This window comes from Papio anubis, chromosome 2, assembly GCF_008728515.1.
Source record: "Papio anubis isolate 15944 chromosome 2, Panubis1.0, whole genome shotgun sequence".
Lineage (NCBI taxonomy): Eukaryota > Metazoa > Chordata > Mammalia > Primates > Cercopithecidae > Papio > Papio anubis.
In genome coordinates, this window is record NC_044977.1 from 77,613,352 (window position 1) to 77,632,730 (window position 19,379).

At 40.7% G+C, this 19,379-nt stretch overlaps 1 protein-coding gene across 3 annotated transcripts in view; it reads left to right on the forward strand.

The window, feature by feature from the left end:
• Positions 1–19,379, forward strand: part of CADPS (calcium dependent secretion activator) — a 494,204-nt gene that overhangs the window by 235,137 nt on the left and 239,688 nt on the right. For all 3 annotated transcript variants that reach the window (XM_009200417.4, XM_009200423.4, XM_009200406.4), the window contains exons 5-6: positions 217–450; positions 12,248–12,369. In XM_009200417.4, coding sequence (XP_009198681.3) covers positions 217–450; positions 12,248–12,369 — 356 coding nt within the window. The remainder of the gene's footprint in view (positions 1–216; positions 451–12,247; positions 12,370–19,379) is intronic.

Consider the following 19,379-nt stretch of genomic DNA (forward strand, 5'->3'; position numbering starts at 1 on the left):
ACGTGTTTCTTACCTATTAGGATATATAAATAACAAGCAGGCAGGCAGCTGTCTACTCAACTAGGCTGAACATTTTTCTAGCACAAGGCCATGAAATCTGGGTGAATTTCACTAGTAGTAGATGTGATCCTAACTCTGAGCCATGAGACAAAGACCTTCTATATAAATCAGCTCCCTATTTACTCCTCTGCTCATACTTCTCTTTTTCTTCCCAAGGAACGCAAATTTCCCAAGTTTGTATCCAAAGAAATGGAAAACATGTACATTGAGGAGCTGAAGTCATCTGTCAACCTGCTCATGGCCAACTTGGAGAGCATGCCAGTATCCAAAGGCGGGGAGTTCAAGCTCCAGAAACTCAAACGCAGCCACAATGCTTCCATCATCGACATGGGCGAGGAGAGTGAGAACCAACTCTCCAAGTCAGACGTCGTGCTGTCTTTCTCATTGGAGGTAAAAAGCCCTGAGCCCTTGAAAGTTTCTTGGCACAGCGAGTAGGACATGGGTGATTAGACGCATCACAATCAGCTTGTTTTTTCTTTTGCACCCCAGGAGCAGTTATTATAATAACAGCATGCTAAGCTTAGGTCAGCTAATCAGCAAGTGATTTCCCCATCTCCAGGAGCCCACATTTTTCTTAAGGAAATGCAATCTGAAAGCCACCTACTAAATTTAATCTTGCATTACTTTCTGTCTTAAAACAGTGCTCAAGGATTTTATAAAGACCTGGTATAATTTAGAAAGTTAAAAATTTTGGCAACCAGTTTTACAGGTATAAGAGAGGCAAGCTAGCATCATATTGTGGCGAGTTGTAAGTTTTCTTTCCCATCATCCTTCCTCTTGGCTACAAGGTAGAGAGTCCCCTGTGGTGGAGGCTTTTTAAGTTTATCTCAGCTCCCAAAGTAAGTACCCATTCAGGCTAGTATTGTGGCAAAATGCTGAACATGTCAATAAGTTTCTCTATCATTTCTCTTCACACATTTTCTTTTCATATGTATACAATGTAAGGAGTAGTTCTGATCTACCTATGTCAGAATTAACTGGGAAGGTAGTTCACTATGCAGATTGCTGGGTACCACCCAGACCGACTAAGCCAGGATCTCGAGGGGATGGGAATATAAAATAGTGCAGCCACTTTGGAAAATAAGTTAGCATTTTCTGAAAAAGTTAAACATAAAACTACCATATGATCTAGCAACTCCACTGTCAGATACCCAATAAAAATGAGAACACATGTCTGCACAAAGATTTGACTGCAAGTATTTATGGCAGCATTATTTATAATAGCCCAAAATGGAAACAACCTAAATGTCAATCAACTGATGAATGGTTAGCAAAATGTGGTATACCCATACAATAGAATATGACTCAGCAATTAAAAGGAACAACTCACTGATATATGCCATGGCATGGATGAACCTCAAAAATATGCCTGGTGAAAAAAGCCAGGCTTGGCATGGTGGCTCATGTCTGTAATCCCAGCACTTTGGGAGGCTGAGGTGGGAGGATTGCGTGAGTTCAGGAGTTTAAGACCAGCCTGGGCAACATAATGAGACATCATCTCTACGAAAAAAAAAAAAAATGTTTTAATTAGCTGAGTATGATGGTGTGCACCTGTAGTCCCAGCTCCTTGGGAGGTTGAGGTGGGAGGATCAGTTTAGCTGGGGAGATTGAGGCTGCAGTGAGCCATGATCGTGCCACTGTACTCCAGCCTGGGTGACAAAGACAGACCCTGTCTAAAAAAAAAAAGTCAGACACAAAAGATGGCGTATTGTATGATTCCCTTGATATGAAAGGTCCTAAAGGCAAATCTACAGAAATAGGAAGAGGATTATTGTTCCCTGGGGCAGGGGGTGGAAATGGGCTTAAGAAATCTTGTTAGGAGAACTAAAAATATTCTAAAACTAATTTATGATGATGGTTACACAACTTAGTAAATGTACCAACATCACTGAATTGTGCATCTAAAATGGGTCTGTTATATGATATGTAAAACATGCCTCAATAAAGTCATCAGAAAAAAAAATTCTAGACAGGGTTCAGCCCTGGACTGCATACTTTAACAAGCCCCTACATACTTCTTATCTACTCCAAAATTTGAGAACCACTTGCAACTTACTAAAGTTCAAAACCCCACAAGGGTTTTATGATAACCCTAGATATGGGGAGACCAAAAGAAGACATCAAATTTCTGTGGAATTAATTAGAATGTGTAAAGACTAAATCAATTTTCTAGAACATCATTAAAGCCTGCTGTGAATTAACTGCAGGTAATTTGTTTTTCTGTGCTAAGTTTGGATGGAGATACTCACATTAGTGTTTTCAACATGTATTGTGCAGTTGGAAGAGGCAGTATTCAATTAAATATAGAGCACTTAGTGTGTGAAAAAATCATCAGTGTAATTTCACAGAAATTTTCTTTTTTAAAAAGCAATACTGCCACCTGAGATACTGAGTGTATTTTCTTAGGTGTCTGAATTTGATTATTGCCAATTAAAGGCGTCAATTTATTCCCTACTGCCTCTTGTCCTCCTACAGAAAGGGGGGGAAAGTGGTTTGTTGATTTTCATGAATATTTTAAATCTGTAATTTTCTTTCCTCTTTTTTTTTTCAACACAAGGTCTCACTCTGTTGCCCAGGCAGGAGTACAGTGGTGCAGGTGCAATCTTGGCTCACTGCAGCCTCAACTTCCTGGGCTCAAGTGATCTTCCCACCTCAGCCAGCCTCCCAAGTAGCTGGGACTACAGGTGCACACCACCAAACCCAGCTAATCTTTGTATTTTTTGTAGAGATGGGGTTTTACCATGTTGTTCAGGCTGTTCATGAACTCCTGGACTCATGCTATCTATCCACCTCAGCCTCCCAAAATGCTGGGATTGTAGGCATGCACCACAATGCCCTGCTAAATCTGTAATTTTCTAATTCTTTGTCAATACTCAATATTACACAGCTGATTATCTGAAATATAGATGTAGACAAGTCCATATTCCTATGTGTACATGATTCAAATGGTTTGACTTGTAATTGAAAGTACAGAAAGAAATGTCCTAGGATTCCCAAATAATTTTTAATGAGAACACTGAGTTGCACATCATAGAAAACTGCCAGCAAAAACCATTGCACATCTGTTTGTGAATACGTTTTGGTGGGCACAATGGGGGAGGCAAGAAGAGGGAGAAAGAGGATTGTCATCTCCATCTCATCAGGGCAGACTAGGATTTGAATTTGCAGCTTGGTGCAAAACATATTTTATGTAATTATACACTTTCATGGCTGGAGGGGACACCAGGTAGTAATTAACTTTGCAGTGAGGAAAGGAAGGTCCAGGGTGCCCAGCAGCCTTGGGCAAAGGGCATGCGCTAACAGAAAGCAACAAGTGTTTGTAGAATGCCACTATGGGCCAGGTGCTTTTTCATGGTAACACAGGGAATCCTCACAATAGTCTTTTCAGGTATTTGCAGGTGTAGTAATTAAGCGTCAGAGAGGTTGAGAAACCTGCACATGGTGACACAGCTTGTGAAGATGCGTAATCAGGATGTGAAGTCAGATATTTTAAATTCCAAAATTTGTGCTCTTTTATTGTGCCTTCCATTTCTTTCTATTCATATGTTCTTCCCAGTGTAAAAATGTTCAGTTATGTACATCATCTCATTTGATCCTCACACAGCAGCCGCAGGATACATATTATTACCCCCACTTTACAGATCAGGAAACTGAAGGCCTGGAGATTTGAAAAAAAAAAAAAATGAAGTGACTTCAACATCAAATCATTTGCCCAGCATCACACGAGTAGTACAATGGTTCTGAAAGTATGGCTTCTGGGTCAGCAGCATCAGCATCACCAGGAAAATTGTTAGAAATGGAAAGTCCTAGGCTCCAACCCAGGCCTACTGATTAGAAACTCTGGGGATCATAGAGCCTAGCAGTCTTTAGTTTAACAAGCCCTGTAAGTGATTCTGATTCACATTAAGTTTGAGAACCAGTAGCAAAACTGTGACTTGTGAAATCCTGGTTCAGTGCTAACCCTGTTGTACTTTCTTGAATCTGATCCACTAAGGAAGTATACATTTTTTGCACACTCACGTTCTTCTTCTTTTGTAATGCCATTACCTGTTTTGGAGTACAACTGAATGATTTTTTCATATATAATGACTAATTGTATATCTCTGATGTGAGTCATTTGTTTCAGATTTTTTAATCGATCTCTTTCTTCTCTACTTTGCTCATTCTTCTCCCTCCCCGTTCTCTCGTGACAAGGTATACTGCTAAATATCAGAATAGTAGGTGATTACGTGGAGTTTGGGGAGGTGGTAGGAAGTGCCAGAAACTGTAAATGATACATCTTGGTCTGTCATGACACCAGCTTTTTCTCTCAATCTGGACCACAGACTATGCAGCTGCAGACATGTTTTTGTTTTGACTCAATAATATTGGCCTGTACAGAGTTTGTGTATTTTATTTTTCCCTATTTGAATTATTGTCAACATTTCAAAATCAGCTTTCTCACTGTGACTCTGATTCAGTTTTCCATTTTCTGGAAGGCAAAATTGGAGTATCTGGTAACTCTAAACTGAGAAAAGACAAGGCAACAATGGGTTGTAACTGGTAGCTGCTCCCTTTAGAAGAAGCATGTGCTCTCCAGTTTGCCATAGTCCCCACTACTCCCTATTGCAGCTCTGAATCTAATGCTGAATAGTACTTGCCCTTTATTTTAGTATTTGCACTACTACTTATCTTATTGTGAAGAAAAAAGTGAATTTATGAGCCTGTGTCTCTTTTAAGTGCTGAACCAAAAGCCAGACTATTTTTTTTTTCATACTTTAAGTTCTAGGGTACATGTTCACAATGTACAGGTTTGTTACATATGTATACTTGTGCCATGTTGGTGTACTGCACCCATCAACTTGTCAGCACCCATCAACTCGTCATTTACATCAGGTATAACTCCCAATGCCATCCCTCCCTTTTCCCCCTCCCCATAATAGGCCCCAGTGTGTGATGTTGCCCTTCCAGAGTCCAAGTGATCTCATTGTTCAGTTCCCACCTATGAGTGAGAACATACAGTGTTTGGTTTTCTGTTCTTGCGATAGTTTGCTGAGAATGATGGTTTCCAGCTGCATCCATGTCCCTACAAAGGACATGAACTCATCCTTTTTTATAGCTGCATAGTATTCCATGGTGGATATGTGCCACATTTTCTTAATCCAGTCTGTCACTGATGGACATAAACCAGACTATTTTTAAAGAAAATAAGAACCTGGCGGGGCACATTGGCTCATGCCTGCAATCCCAGCACTTTGGGAGGCCGAGGTGGGAGGATTGCCTGAGGTCAGGAGTTTGAGACCAGTCTAGCCAACATGGTAAAACTCTGTCTCTACTAAAAATACAAAAAAAAAAAAAAAAATTAGCTAGGCATGGTGGCATGTGCCTGTAATCCCAGTTACTCGGGTAACTGAGACAGGGGAATTGCTTGAACCAGGGAGGTGGAGGTTGAGGTGAGCCGAGATCATGCCACTGCACCACTCCAGTCTGGGTGAAAGAGTGAGACTCCAGGGGCGGAGCAAGATGGCTGAATAGGAACAGCTCCAGTCTCCAGCTCCCAGCACAAGCGACACAGAAGACGGTGATTTCTGCATTTTCAACTGAGGTACCGGGTTTATCTCATTAGGGAGTACCAGACAATTGGTGCTAGTCAGCTGCTGCAGCCTGACCAGCAAGAGCTGAAGCAAGGCGAGGCATCGCCTCACCTGGGAAGCACCAGGGGGAAGGGAATCCCTTTTCCTAGCCAGGGGAACTGAGACACACAACACCTGGAAAATTGGGTAACTCCCACCCCAATACTGCGCTTTACCAAGGGTCTTTGCAAATGGCACACTAGGAGATTATATCCCACACTTGGCCAGGAGGGTCCCACACCAGCGGAGCCTCCCTCATTGCTACCACAGCGGTCTGCGATCTAACTGCAAGGCAGCAGCGAGGCTGGGGGAGGGGTGCCCACCATTGCTGAGGCTTAAGTAGGTAAACAAAGCCACTGGGAAGCTCGACCTAGGCGGAGCCCACAGCAGCTCAAGGAGGCCTGCCTGTCTCTGTAGACTCCACCTCTGGGGACAGGGCACAGCTAAACAAACAAACAAAAAAAGCAGCAGAAACCTCTGCAGATGCAAACGACCCTGTCTGACAGCTTTGAAGAGAGCATTGGATCTCCCAACACAGAGGTTGAGATCTGAGAATGGACAGACTCCCTGCTCAAGTGGGTTCCTGACCCCTGAGTAGCCTAACTGGGAGACATCCCCCACTAGGGGCAGACTGACACCCCACACCTCACACAGCAGGGTACACCCCTGAGATGAAGCTTCCAAAGCAAGAATCAGACAGGTACACTCGCTCTTCAGCAATATTCTATCTTCTGCAGCCTCTGCTGCTGATACCCAGGCAAACAGGGTCTGGAGTGGACCTCAAGCATTCTCCAACAGACCTACCGCTGAGGGTCCTGACTGTTAGAAGGAAAACTAGCGAACAGGAAGGACACCCACACCAAAACCCCACCAGTACGTCACCATCATCAAAGACCAAAGGCAGATAAAACCACAAAGACAGGGAAAAAGCAGGGCAGAAAAGCTGGAAATTCAAAAAATAAGAGCACATCTCCCCCTCCAAAGGAACGCAGCTCATCGCCAGCAACGGATCAAAGCTGGACGGAGAATGACTTTGACGAGTTGAGAGAAGAAGGCCTCAGTCCATCAAACTTCTCAGAGCTAAAGAAGGAATTACATACCCAGCGCAAAGAAACTAAAAATCTTGAAAAAAGAATGGAAGAATGGATAACTAGAATAATCAATGCAGAGAAGGCCATAAACGAACTGACAGAGATAAAAACCATGACACGAGAAATATGTGACAAATGCACAAGCTTCAGTAACCGACTCGATCAACTGGAAGAAAGAGTATCAGCGATTGAGGATCAAATGAATGAAATGAAGCAAGAAGAGAAGTCTAAAGAAAAAAGAGAAAAAAGAAATGAACAAAGCCTTCAAGAAGTATGGGATTATATGAAAAGACCAAATCTACATCTGATTGCAGTTCCTGAAAGTGAGGGGGGAAATGGAACCAAGTTGGAAAACACTCTTCAGGATATCATCCAGGAGAACTTCCCCAACCTAGTAAGGCAGGCCAACATTCAAATTCAGGAAATACAGAGAATGCCACAAAGATACTCCTGGAGAAGAGCAACTCCAAGACACATAATTGTCAGATTCACCAAAGTTGAAATGAAGGAAAAAATGTTAACGGCAGCCAGAGAGAAAGGTTGGGTTACCCACAAAGGGAAGTCCATCAGACTAACAGCAGATCTCTCGGCAGAAACTCTACAAGCCAGAAGAGAGTGGAGGCCAATATTCAACATTCTTAAAGAAAAGAATTTTCAACCAGAATTTCACATCCAGCCAAACTAAGTTTCATAAGTGAAGGAGAGATAAAATCCTTTACAGATAAGCAAATGCTTAGAGATTTTGTCACCACCAGGCCTGCCTTACAAGAGACCCTGAAGGAAGCACTAAACATGGAAAGGAACAACTGGTACCAGGTATTGCAAAAACATGCCAAAATGTAAAGACCATCGATGCTAGGAAGAAACTGCATCAACCAATGAGCAAAATAACCAGTTAATATCATAATGACAGGATCAAGTTCACATATAACAATATTAACCTTAAATGTAAATGGACTAAATGGTCCAATTAAAAGACACAGACTGGCAAACTGGATAAAGAGTCAAGACCCATCAGTGTGCTGTATTCAGGAGACCCATCTCACATGCAGAGACACACATAGGCTCAAAATAAAGGGATAGAGGAAGATCTACCAAGCAAATGGAGAACCAAAAAAAGCAGGGGTTGCAATACTACTCTCTGATAAAGCAGGCTTTAAACTATCAAAGATCAAAAGAGACAAAGAAGGCCATTACATAATAGTAAAGGGATCAATTCAACAGGAAGAGCTAGCTATCCTAAATATATATGCACCCAATACAGGAGCACCCAGATTCATAAAGCAAGTCCTTAGAGACTTACAAAGAGACTTAGACTCCCATACAATAATAATGGGAGACTTCAACACCCCACTGTCAACATTAGACAGATCAACGAGACAGAAAGTTGACAAGGATATCCAGGAATTGAACTCATCTCTGTACCAAGTGGACCTAATAGACATCTACAGAACTCTCCACCCCAAATCAACAGAATATAGATTCTCAGCACCACATCATACTTACTCCAAAATTGACCACATAGTTGGAAGTAAAGCACTCCTCAGCAAATGTACAAGAATGGAAATGATAACAAACTGTCTCTCAGACCACAGTGCAATCAAACTAGAACTCAGGACTAAGAAACTCAAACAAAACCACTCAACTACATGGAAACTGAACAACCTGCTCCTGAATGACTACTGGGTATGTAACGAAATGAAGGCAGAAATAAAGATGTTCTTTGAAACCAATGAGAACAAAGACACAACATAGCAGAATCTCTGGGACACATTTAAAGCAGTGTGTAGAGGGAAATTTATAGCACTAAATGCCCACAAGAGAAAGCTGGAAAGATCTAAAATTGACACTCTAGCATCGCAATTAAAAGAACTAGAGAAGCAAGAGCGAACACAGCTAGCAGAAGGCAAGAAATAACTAAGATCAGAGCAGAACTGAAGGAGATAGAGACACAAAAAACCTTCCAAAAAATCAATGAATCCAGTAGTTGGTTTTTTGAAAAGATCAACAAAATTGATAGACCGCTAGCAAGACTAATAAAGAAGAAAAGAGAGAAGAATCAAATAGATGCAATAAAAAATGATAAAGGGGATATCACCACTGACCCCACAGAAATACAAACTACCATCAGAGAATACTATAAACACCTCTACGCAAATAAACTAGAAAATCTAGAAGAAATGGATAATTTCTTGGACACTTACACTCTTCCAAGACTAAACCAGGAAGAAGTTGAATCCCTGAATAGACCAATAGCAGGCTCTGAAATTGAGGCAATAATTAATAGCCTACCAACCAAAAAAAGTCCAGGACCCGATGGATTCACAGCTGAATTCTACCAGAGGTACAAGGAGGAGCTGGTACCATTCCTTCTGAAACTATTCCAATCGATAGAAAAAGAAGGAATCCTCCCTAACTCATTTTATGAAGCCAGCATCATCCTGATACCAAAGCCTGGCAGAGACACAACAAAAAAAAGAGAATTTTAGTCCAATATCCCTCATGAACATCAATGCAAAAATCCTCAATAAAATACTGGCTAACCGAATCCAGCAGCACATCAAAAAGCTTATCCACCATGATCAAGTGGGCTTCATCCCTGGGATGCAAGGCTGATTCAACATATACAAATCAATAAACGTAATCCAGCATATAAACAGAACCAAAGACAAAAACCACATGATTATCTCAATAAATGCAGAAAAAGCCTTTGACAAAATTCAACAGCCCTTCATGCTAAAAACTCTCAAAAAATTCAGTATTGATGGAATGTATCCCAAAATAATAAGAGCTATTTATGACAAACCCACAGCCAATATCATACTGAAAGGGCAAAAACTGGAAGCATTCCCTTTGAAAACTGGCACAAGACAGGGATGCCCTCTCTCACCACTCCTATTCAACATAGTATTGGAAGTTCTGGCTAGGGCAATCAGGCAAGAGAAAGAAATCAAGAGTATTCAGTTAGGAAAAGAAGAAATCAAATTGTCCCTGTTTGCAGATGACATGATTGTATATTTAGAAAACCCCATCATCTCAGCCCAAAATCTCCTTAAGCTGATAAGCAACTTCAGCAAAGTCTCAGGATACAAAATCAATGTGCAAAAATCACAAGCATTCTCATACACCAGTAACAGACAGAGAGCCAAATCATGAATGAACTTCCATTCACAGTTGCTTCAAAGAGAATGAAATACCTAGGAATCCAACTTACAAGGGATGTAAAGGACCTCTTCAAGGAGAACTACAAACCACTACTCAGTGAAATAAAAGAGGACCCAAACAAATGCAAGAACATACCATGCTCATGGATAGGAAGAATCAATAACGTGTAAATGGCCATACTGCCCAAGGTAATTTATAGATCAGTGCCATCCCCATCAAGCTACCAATGAGTTTCTTCACAGAAGTGGAAAAAACTGCTTTAAAGTTCATATGGAACCAAAAAAGAGCCCTCATTGCCAAGACAATCCTAAGTCAAAAGAACAAAGCTGGAGGCATCACGCTACCTGACTTCAAACTATACTACAAGGCTACAGTAACCAAAACAGCATGGTACTGGTACCAAAACAGAGAGATAGACCAATGGAACAGAACAGAGTCCTCAGAAATAATACCACACATCTATAGCCATCTGATCTTTGACAAACCTGATAAAAACAAGAAATGGGGAAAGGATTCCCTATTTAATAAACAGTGCTGGAAAAATTGGCTAGCCATAAGTAGAAAGCTGAAAGTGGATCCTTTCCTTACTCCTTATACGAAAATTAATTCAAGATGGATTAGAGACTTAAATGTTAGACCTAATACTATAAAAATCCTAGAAGAAAACCTAGGTAATACCATTCAGGACATAGGCATGGGCAAGGATTTCATGTCTAAAACACCAAAAGCAATGGCAACAAAAGCCAAAATTGACAAATGGGATCTAATTAAACTAAAGAGCTTCTGCACAGCAAAAGAAACTACCATCAGAGTGAACAGGCAACCTACAGAATGGGAGAAAATTTTTGCAATCTACTCATCTGACAAAGGGCTAATATTCAGAACCTACAAAGAACTCAAACAAATTTACAAGAAAAAAACAACCCCATCAAAAAGTGGGCAAATGATATGAATAGACATTTCTCAAAAGAAGACATGCATACAGCCAACAGACACATGAAAAAATGCTCGTCATCACTGGCCATCAGAGAAATGCAAATCAAAACCACAATGAGATATCATCTCACACCAGTTAGAATGGCAATCATTAAAAAGTCAGGAAACAACAGGTGCTGGAGAGGATGTGGAGAAATAGGAACACTTTTACAGTAGCTGGGATTACAGGCATACGCCACCATGCCCAGCTAATTTTGGGGGGGTTTTTTTGTATTTTTAGTAGAGACAGAGTTTTACCATGTTGGCTAGACTGGTCTCAAACTCCTGACCTCAGGCAATCCTCCCACCTCGGCCTCCCCAAAATGCTGGGATTACAGGCATGAGCCAACGTGCCTGGCCAGGTTCTTATTTTCTTTAAAAATAGTCTGGCTTATGTCCATCAGTGACAGACTGGATTAAGAAAATGTGGCACATATCCACCATGGAATACTATGCAGCCATAAAAAAGGATGAGTTCGTGTCCTTTGTAGGGACATGGATGCAGCTGGAAACCATCATTCTCAGCAAACTATCGCAAGAACAGAAAACCAAACACCGCATGTTCTCACTCATAGGTGGGAATTGAACAATGAGATCACTTGGACTCTGGAAGGGGAACATCACACACTGGGGCCTATTATGGGGAGGGAGGCGAGGGGAGGGATGGCATTGGGAGTTATACCTGATGTAAATGATGCGTTGTTGGGTGCTGACGAGTTGATGGGTGCAGCACACCAACATGGCACAAGTATACATATGTAACAAACCTGCACGTTATGCACATGTACCCTAGAACTTAAAGTATAATAATAAAAAAAAAAAGAAATGCTTTTAGTTCATCTATACTCTATAGAAACAATGCTTATCACTGGCTTACTGTCAATAAATATGTGGGTAAATCTGTTCGAGGCTCTCAGCTCTGAAGGCTGTGAGACCCCTGATTTCCCACCCCACACTCTAAAAAAAAAAAAAAGAGTGAGACTCCATTTCAAAAAGAAAAAGAAAAAAAAGAAAAGAAGAGCCTATTTCTTGGTAGAAATGAAAAACTGATCTTACTTGCTTAACACAGAAAGAGTAGCCCATTTTATATGCCTGTCTGCATTTTATATGCCTGTGAGCATTTGAATTAGTGAGCTTTGTCTTTCTGTCTGGCAGGCAATCGGCTACACTATGAGGAATTGCATTTTCGTGCTAGACTGGTCCCAGCATGACTGGTACAAACCTAATAGAAGCCATCAGATACCTGTTGGTATTCTCTGTAGCTTCCCATTTATGTATTTTCCTCTGGGTGATGCTGCCAGGGGCCTTGCCAATAACCTCGATTATGTGGAATTATCTTTTCAGGTGGTAATCATGGAAGTCCAAGGCCTGAAATCTTTGGCTCCAAATCGCATCGTATATTGTACAATGGAGGTGGAAGGAGGAGAGAAACTACAGACTGATCAGGCCGAGGCTTCTAAACCAACGTAAGTTATGTTTCTCCAGGGTCCATCTTATAGAGGGTTGCTGCCATTAGTTCCATTTTGGCCAACTCCGAGGTAAAGATCTGGTTTACCCAGGAGATCCTAGAAGACATAAACCTTGATTATTTTTCAAAAGATGATTTGCCTACCTTTTTATTTGGCAGCCATAGCAAAGATTCTAGTTCCTTCAAAGCAGAGAACAGAAAATTAAAGAAGCAGTCTCCTTTCTGGTGGTTTTAAGTATTCACCCTCGAGAGATTAGTCACAATTTCCATTCATCAGTATAATGTGCAGGAACGTTTGATATAAGTTTACTTTATTAAATTTTCTAAATATTTGGTTTTCAGTATAAGACTCAAAGTTTTTTTTTTTTTATTTCCATAGATTTTTGGGGAATAGGTGGTATTTGGTTATATTGGTAAGTTCTTCAGTGGTGATTTGGGAGATTTTGGTGTCATCACCTGAGCCGTATACACTGAACCCAATTTGTAGTCTGTTATCCCTTACCCCCTTCCCACTCTTTCCCCCTGAGTCCCCAAAGTCCATTGTATCATTCTTATGCCTTTGCATTCTTAAAGCTTTGATCCCACTTATTAGTGAGAACATACGATATTTAGGTTTTTGTCTAATTTTTTTCCTATATGTCATAGTTCTGAATGTATTAGCAAGGTAGTATGTTACATAATACATTAATTCATTGGGTCAATATAATTGTGCCAAATGCTTACTATGTGTGTGTACAAGGTATTAGTGCATGGTGGAAAGGAAAGTAGTCACTGGTGTAGCCCTCCACAGCTCACAGTTTCGTGGGACCATCAGAAAAGTAATGGCACAAATATATAATTACAGATAGTTATAAATGCTGACAAAGGACGCTTTGAGAGGAGATAGCGGGAGGGACCTGAACCAGTTTGTGAGAACAGATGCAGAATAGGCCTTCCTTAGGACATATGAGGGTATCTGAGCTAATATTATTAAAGTTGAGCAATGAGAGTGGGGATGGGTGGAGAGCATTCTAGGCAGAGTAAACAGCTTGTGCAAAGGTCTTGTGGTTAGCAAAGGCCCTGGGCAAGGAGAAATTAAAAGGTGGACAATGGGGCTGGAGTTTGGAGAATAAGGGGTGCCATAAGCTGCCAGAGAGGCAGGCAGGGCCATACCATGGGGAAGTTGTTGGGCCTTGGCAAAGAAAACATGAAGTGGAGATGTATTTTGAAAAGATGACTCTCGCTACAGTGGGTGGGGAGTGGGTGGGCAGAGTTGTGCAGGAGGTCAGTTAGGGTCCTGTTTCAATGGTCCACAGGAGCAATAATGGGTTCGTTCATTAGGGTCAATAGACTCTCAGACCTCAAAGATTCTTGAGAGATCATTGCTCCCTTCCCTCCCTACCCACTACTTTTCTCTCCCTTCCTTTTCTATCTCAGTAAGCCCATCTAGACTAATGAGCATCTTTTTGTGTTGGTGTTAATTCATAAGAGAGTCATCAAAAGAGAAACCCTGAACAGTAGCTCACTGCCTCTCCTCCCCCAGAGCATTATGAGCTGTTTGGCAGAACATGAATAACTTACCAGGATGTTCAAACAAAATAGTTCAAAGAAAGCGCTGAGTGTTTCCTGGACTAGAGAAAATCTGAGGGCATTGTATGCCTTCAAGTGGCTCTTTGCATGAATAGGCAAAAGCCTTAGATGCTCAGAAGCTGGGAGAAATTAATGAGTGTGTACAAGAGGAAATGGAAACCAGTGCACCTTGTCACACACCACCCTTCCTCCCTTTTTTTACAATTGAGTTTCCAAGTGACAATGAATGTGGTTTCTTTTTTACTGCCATTGATGAAATCCTAGTTATTCCTCAAATGGTCTGATCATTTTCCATGCTCTTATGTTATACTGCACTATTTATTTGTGCTTTTTAAAAATGTATGATATATGGGGGAAGAATAACCTATTTGGTATTTCTGCCTACTTTTTAAGATGCTGGGCCCAATATGGTGTTATAACATTGAGAAGGAAGGAGAAAGTTCTGATTATTCTAACAGACTGTTGTTTCATATGAGCTATTATAATTCAAAACACAGTTTGTAACATTTGATCAGACGCAATGGTTTCAGTTACCAGGGTAAATGATGAGTTGATTTTCCTGTGCTTGTAAATAGTTAAAACAGAATTTCAGATTACAAATAATTACAGAATGCTTGGGCCTACCTGCTGGAAATATTCATGTTTCATACACATACTTACTCGTAACTACACATGTGGATTATGATGTCTATAAACAGAAACAGCTCACATTGAAACATTTTGCTTTTCCAGCAAGAAGTATACATTTTTGATTCCTCTTCAGTCAATAAGTTTGTTGATTTGTTTGTTTTGTAATACCTTAAGGATTCAGGTTTCGTGACCAGGGTCAAGTCAAATCAATCAGTGGTAGCTACCTAAAGTGCTGTACTGAGAAGCGTTCGAGGCCAAATCCATACTCAGAGGAAAATAGTGCCAAGGTCAACTTGTAATATCTGCTCTGGGAGAGGAAGGAGTACAAGTGCCCTGTATTTTCCATTTCTATAGTATCCCAAAGGGATATACCGGAAGCTTGAAATGTACAACACTCATGTGTCTTCCTGTCTATCCTTTACATATAGACTCTCCTATATCCTTTACTTATTTTCCTTCTAAATCCACAAGTCTGTACTCAATACTCTTTTTAACCATTTTTCTTTGTCACAGTTCACTTCCAGTAGTTTTCCTCTGCCTCCAAGTTGTTTTGTTTTGTTCTGTTTTGGGGTTTGGGTTTTGTTTTGTTTTGTCTTTTGAGACAGAGTCTTACTCTGTCACCCAGGCTGGAGTACAGTGGTGCGATCACAACTCACTGCAGCCTTGGCCAACCTGGACTCAGGTGATCCTCCCACCTCACTCTCCTGAGTGGCTGGGACTACAGGCATACACCACAACACCCAGCTAATTTTTGTATATTTTTGTGGAGACAGAGTTTTACCATGTTGCCCAGGCTGGTCGTCTCGAACTGTTGGGCTCAAGTGACCTGCTCCCGCCTCAGCCTCCCAAAGTACTGGGATTCAGGCATGGGCCACTTCACCTGGCTTGCCTCCAGTTTTATCTGTTAGGATGAACCAGACTGTTTGTGCAGTTCCATTTTCTTCCTGCCTCCCTAGTTTTAACTTACTCAGAAGCCTCTTCATCATCTCTTTTCTTTGAAGCTTTATTTCTTCTCCTTTTCTCCACTCTCTCCCCTCCCACTTACACTTTCTCCTATTACTAATCTCCAGCTGTCATCTCTGCTACTTGATTTTGATTATTCTAGAAATTTTCCTTTCAGGGATTATCTTTAATTTGTCCTAATAACTCCACTTCATCCTCTGACAAGCTTAGCCCTTTTCCTGCCCTATTCATCTTCTAAATCTTGTCTTTGACTATTTTTACAGCCAGCTGGTGCCCATGCTTTATTTATATATTCTAAAACCAAAACTCCATTCGAGCGTGTTTTGTTTATTACTCAAATTCCATGGTTGCTGCTACCAAGTACTACACCCCATAACTGGAACCCTAACATTGTACCATAGCGCATGTCTACAAGGAATTTGGCTGTTGTCTTTTTTTTCTCAAGTATAGCCAAAAATTCAGGCATACATAACATAATCCAGTTTGTCTAAGAGTATGTTATTTGGAATCCTCATGTATGGAATCGACATTTCCCATCCTTCACCTCCTTTAAGAGTGCCATCTCTTCACTTATAGCCAGGACCCTGCTCAGCATGGTCATATTGGATCAGTTGTATAATATAATAACACTGTGTTCATTAGTTAAATATATTAATACTTTGTGGTTGGAAAAAATGGTGTGTGAGGTGAAGGCGGGGCAGCCTCTTATACTCTCAGCTAAATTGTGGCCTATATTCATCCTTCACTTGATCAATCTGTTTGATACCTGTTGAGTTATTTTCAAGCAGACTATGTCCTCTCAATTCTGTTGTCCTCCTCTCCTGCGTTTTTAACATAGAAAGCCAGGAGAATGTATGATCAAGTTTTCATGAGATGTATTTATTTTACAATACGGTCTCCATTTGCAACAGGTTGTTTTTGCTTCTGATGGGAAACCGATGGGGATACTTAGGCAGAAGTGCTTCAAATCCTGCCATTAGGTCAGCAGCCTCAGGAAGGCATGGAGATGGAGAAGGGAAATGCTTTGGGGATTCCAAAGCATTTGGAATATATTTTCCCACTTTCTTTGAACAAGAGCAGAGGGCTGTTCTTGCTCTAAGGTAATGTATTTCAAAGGGTGGCACTCTTACCTTTACTAAGAACAGAGATTATGTTAAGTAATACCAGAATATGGCATCGTGAGATGAAATTATGTGAAAAGAAAGGCACTCCTTTTCCATTTATTTTTCAATTCTTCTGATAAGATCAAGGAGAACATTTTAATATGATGCTAGTAGGTCATTAACACCTCCACAGGTCTCAGGCTCAGAGCCTTCTGCAGACAACAGCATCCAGTTAAGATTTCATAGCCTTGTTTAGATCCCATTACGCTTACCTTCCATTCATGGCCGGTGGTGCTGTTTTGTCTTTTGTAGCGATGACATAAGATTTCCTTTTTAAAGAAATACAGTAACACTTAAAAAGTGAATCAATTTAAATAAAATATATTAAGTACATAATAGCACAGGTGGTACCTGGGTACGATGAAAAGTAATCATGAAAGTATCTTGCATTGGTATATAGAAATGGTAGAGATTGGGAAGATGGTAGGCAAATTATGTTAATTTGAAAAAAAAATTGATATAAAGAAACCTGACATATTCCCTGAGTAGAAAATATATTCCAAAATTATATGTATTGGTAGTTTTGTACAATGTAAGTTACCCTCTATAATAACCATGCCCCAAGGATTAAATACTGGAACACTTAAATAATTTTGCTGAAAAGAAAGGAAGTTTAATTAGCAACCCAGTATTGTGCTCATGTATCTGAAATTATACTGTACTGAATTGAAACCAAAGATGCCACTTGGCATTTGATTATTTAACAAGTTCATTACTCCTGACAGGACATGGGCTTCGTGACATATGAATTTCATTATTACCAGGGATTAGAAAACACAACCAAACTTGGAAACTTGGTATTTTCCAAGGAAATGAGAAAATAAAATGCCCTAACTGGGAAATTTTGTCACGGCTGTAGTGTTCTTCAACGACATCTCATCTGATGAGACAAACAAAAAACAAAAACAACACAAAACACAACAACTTCCTGTAACATTTTTCTTCTGTAAAATATATTATTCATCCTCATGGTAGAGTGCAGAATGGGCCAGGCTTATCATGCCCAAATTATTCATAGAAATGGAGTTCTATTAAATTGTTCCCACATTAAGTCAGTTACAAAGTCAGAAAAGGAAGTTGTTCCCTCCAGTTGCTTGCCTCACGTATTATGTTCTTAATGGTGCTTCCTTTTTCAATTTAACCAAAATGTTTTCTGTGTACTGGGCCTTGGAATGGTTTAAATAGGAGGCAGAATATCTGTCCTGAATGGCTTCTTTGATATTTAGATGTGATATGATGATATGAAAGGGTAGATACTTGCATTCCTTCAGCAAGTGCATGCACAAGATGCTTTCCTTGGGTCCAACCAGTGCTGGGGCTACAGCTATGAATAACATATCTCAAGCCTTGGCCTGTGGATCAAACATTCCAGTAAGGGACACAGGCAATAAACAAATGAACAAATGAACAAATGAATATATAAGGGTAACAACAGATTATAATTTGTGTTCTGAAAGAAATGAGCAGGCAGCTGTGATAGAGAGTAGCGGGGGCATAGGGAAAAGGAAACAGCAAGTGCGAGGCTTTGAGGTAGGGAGGGGCTTGAAGTGTCCTGAACCAGAGAGGGGGACAGTGTGCCTAGACATCAGTCATTGAGGGAGATTGTTTACAGGGACAGTGCAGAGAGCAGGGCAGGGCCAGACAACTTAGGGGTCCTAGGGGCCATGCAAAGGGTTTAAACTTTATTCCAAGACCCTGGAGAAGCTATTGCCAGAGTTTAAGCCAGGGAAAATATGATTGTATTTCCATCTTGAAACCTGAAATATCTTTAAGGACTGAAATGAACTTGGAACCATATATTGGTCAACTAGTATTTATTGAGCACATACTGTTTGCCAGGCTTTAATGTTAGACTGAGGGATAACACAGATGTGACCTTTGAAGTTGTACACCCATGGAGGGGAGTTGATTGGAAATATCTGAGTGCCTGGGCATGGTCTATGTTCCAGGAGCCACAGTGGCTTTTGAGAACTTCAAAGGCCACTGAATGGGAAAGGAAATGAGGCTTCCTGAGAATCAGCTCCTTGCCTGTCTTGACACTCCATGCTCAAGTTCACAGTCCAGGAGATATTTATGTAGAGACATTATGTAGTGAGAACGTGGAGCTTAGATGCCATTTCTTCTGTTTTTTTCCTTCTGGAAAAAGGTTTAATTTCTTTCCAAGTTAATTAAATCATAAATGGTAAAAGTCAACACTGACCCAGAAATTCAATTTTGCTAGGCTCCCAGAAGATACGTAGGATGGGAGGAAGTAAAATTATAATCATAGTTTGGGATGCTCAGACACTGTCCTGCCTCTCAGACCAGAATGCTTCGTCCAGAATTCCCAATGTTTATTTAAGACCAGTTTGTGTGTGTTTGTGAGCTGAAGGGTGAAGGTGGGCAGACTGGTAGGACAACAGACAGTAGGATAGACAGTGGGAAGGAATCAAGGTGCTAGGGAACAAGTTTGGGAGAGAAAGCTCCTAATTCTGCTCCCGGCTCCATCATAAATTTGCCAACCTGTCTTATGTAAGCCACCAAGCTTTCCAACTTCTCCAAGTCCTGAAAAGTGGAATCCAAGGTCCCTTCTACCTCAACAATTCTGTAATTATTTCATCCAACTAACTGACCCACAGAAGAACCATAATGACAGAACTTAAGACAGAGTTTTCAGGAATTGCAGCTAACTCTGAGTTGATGA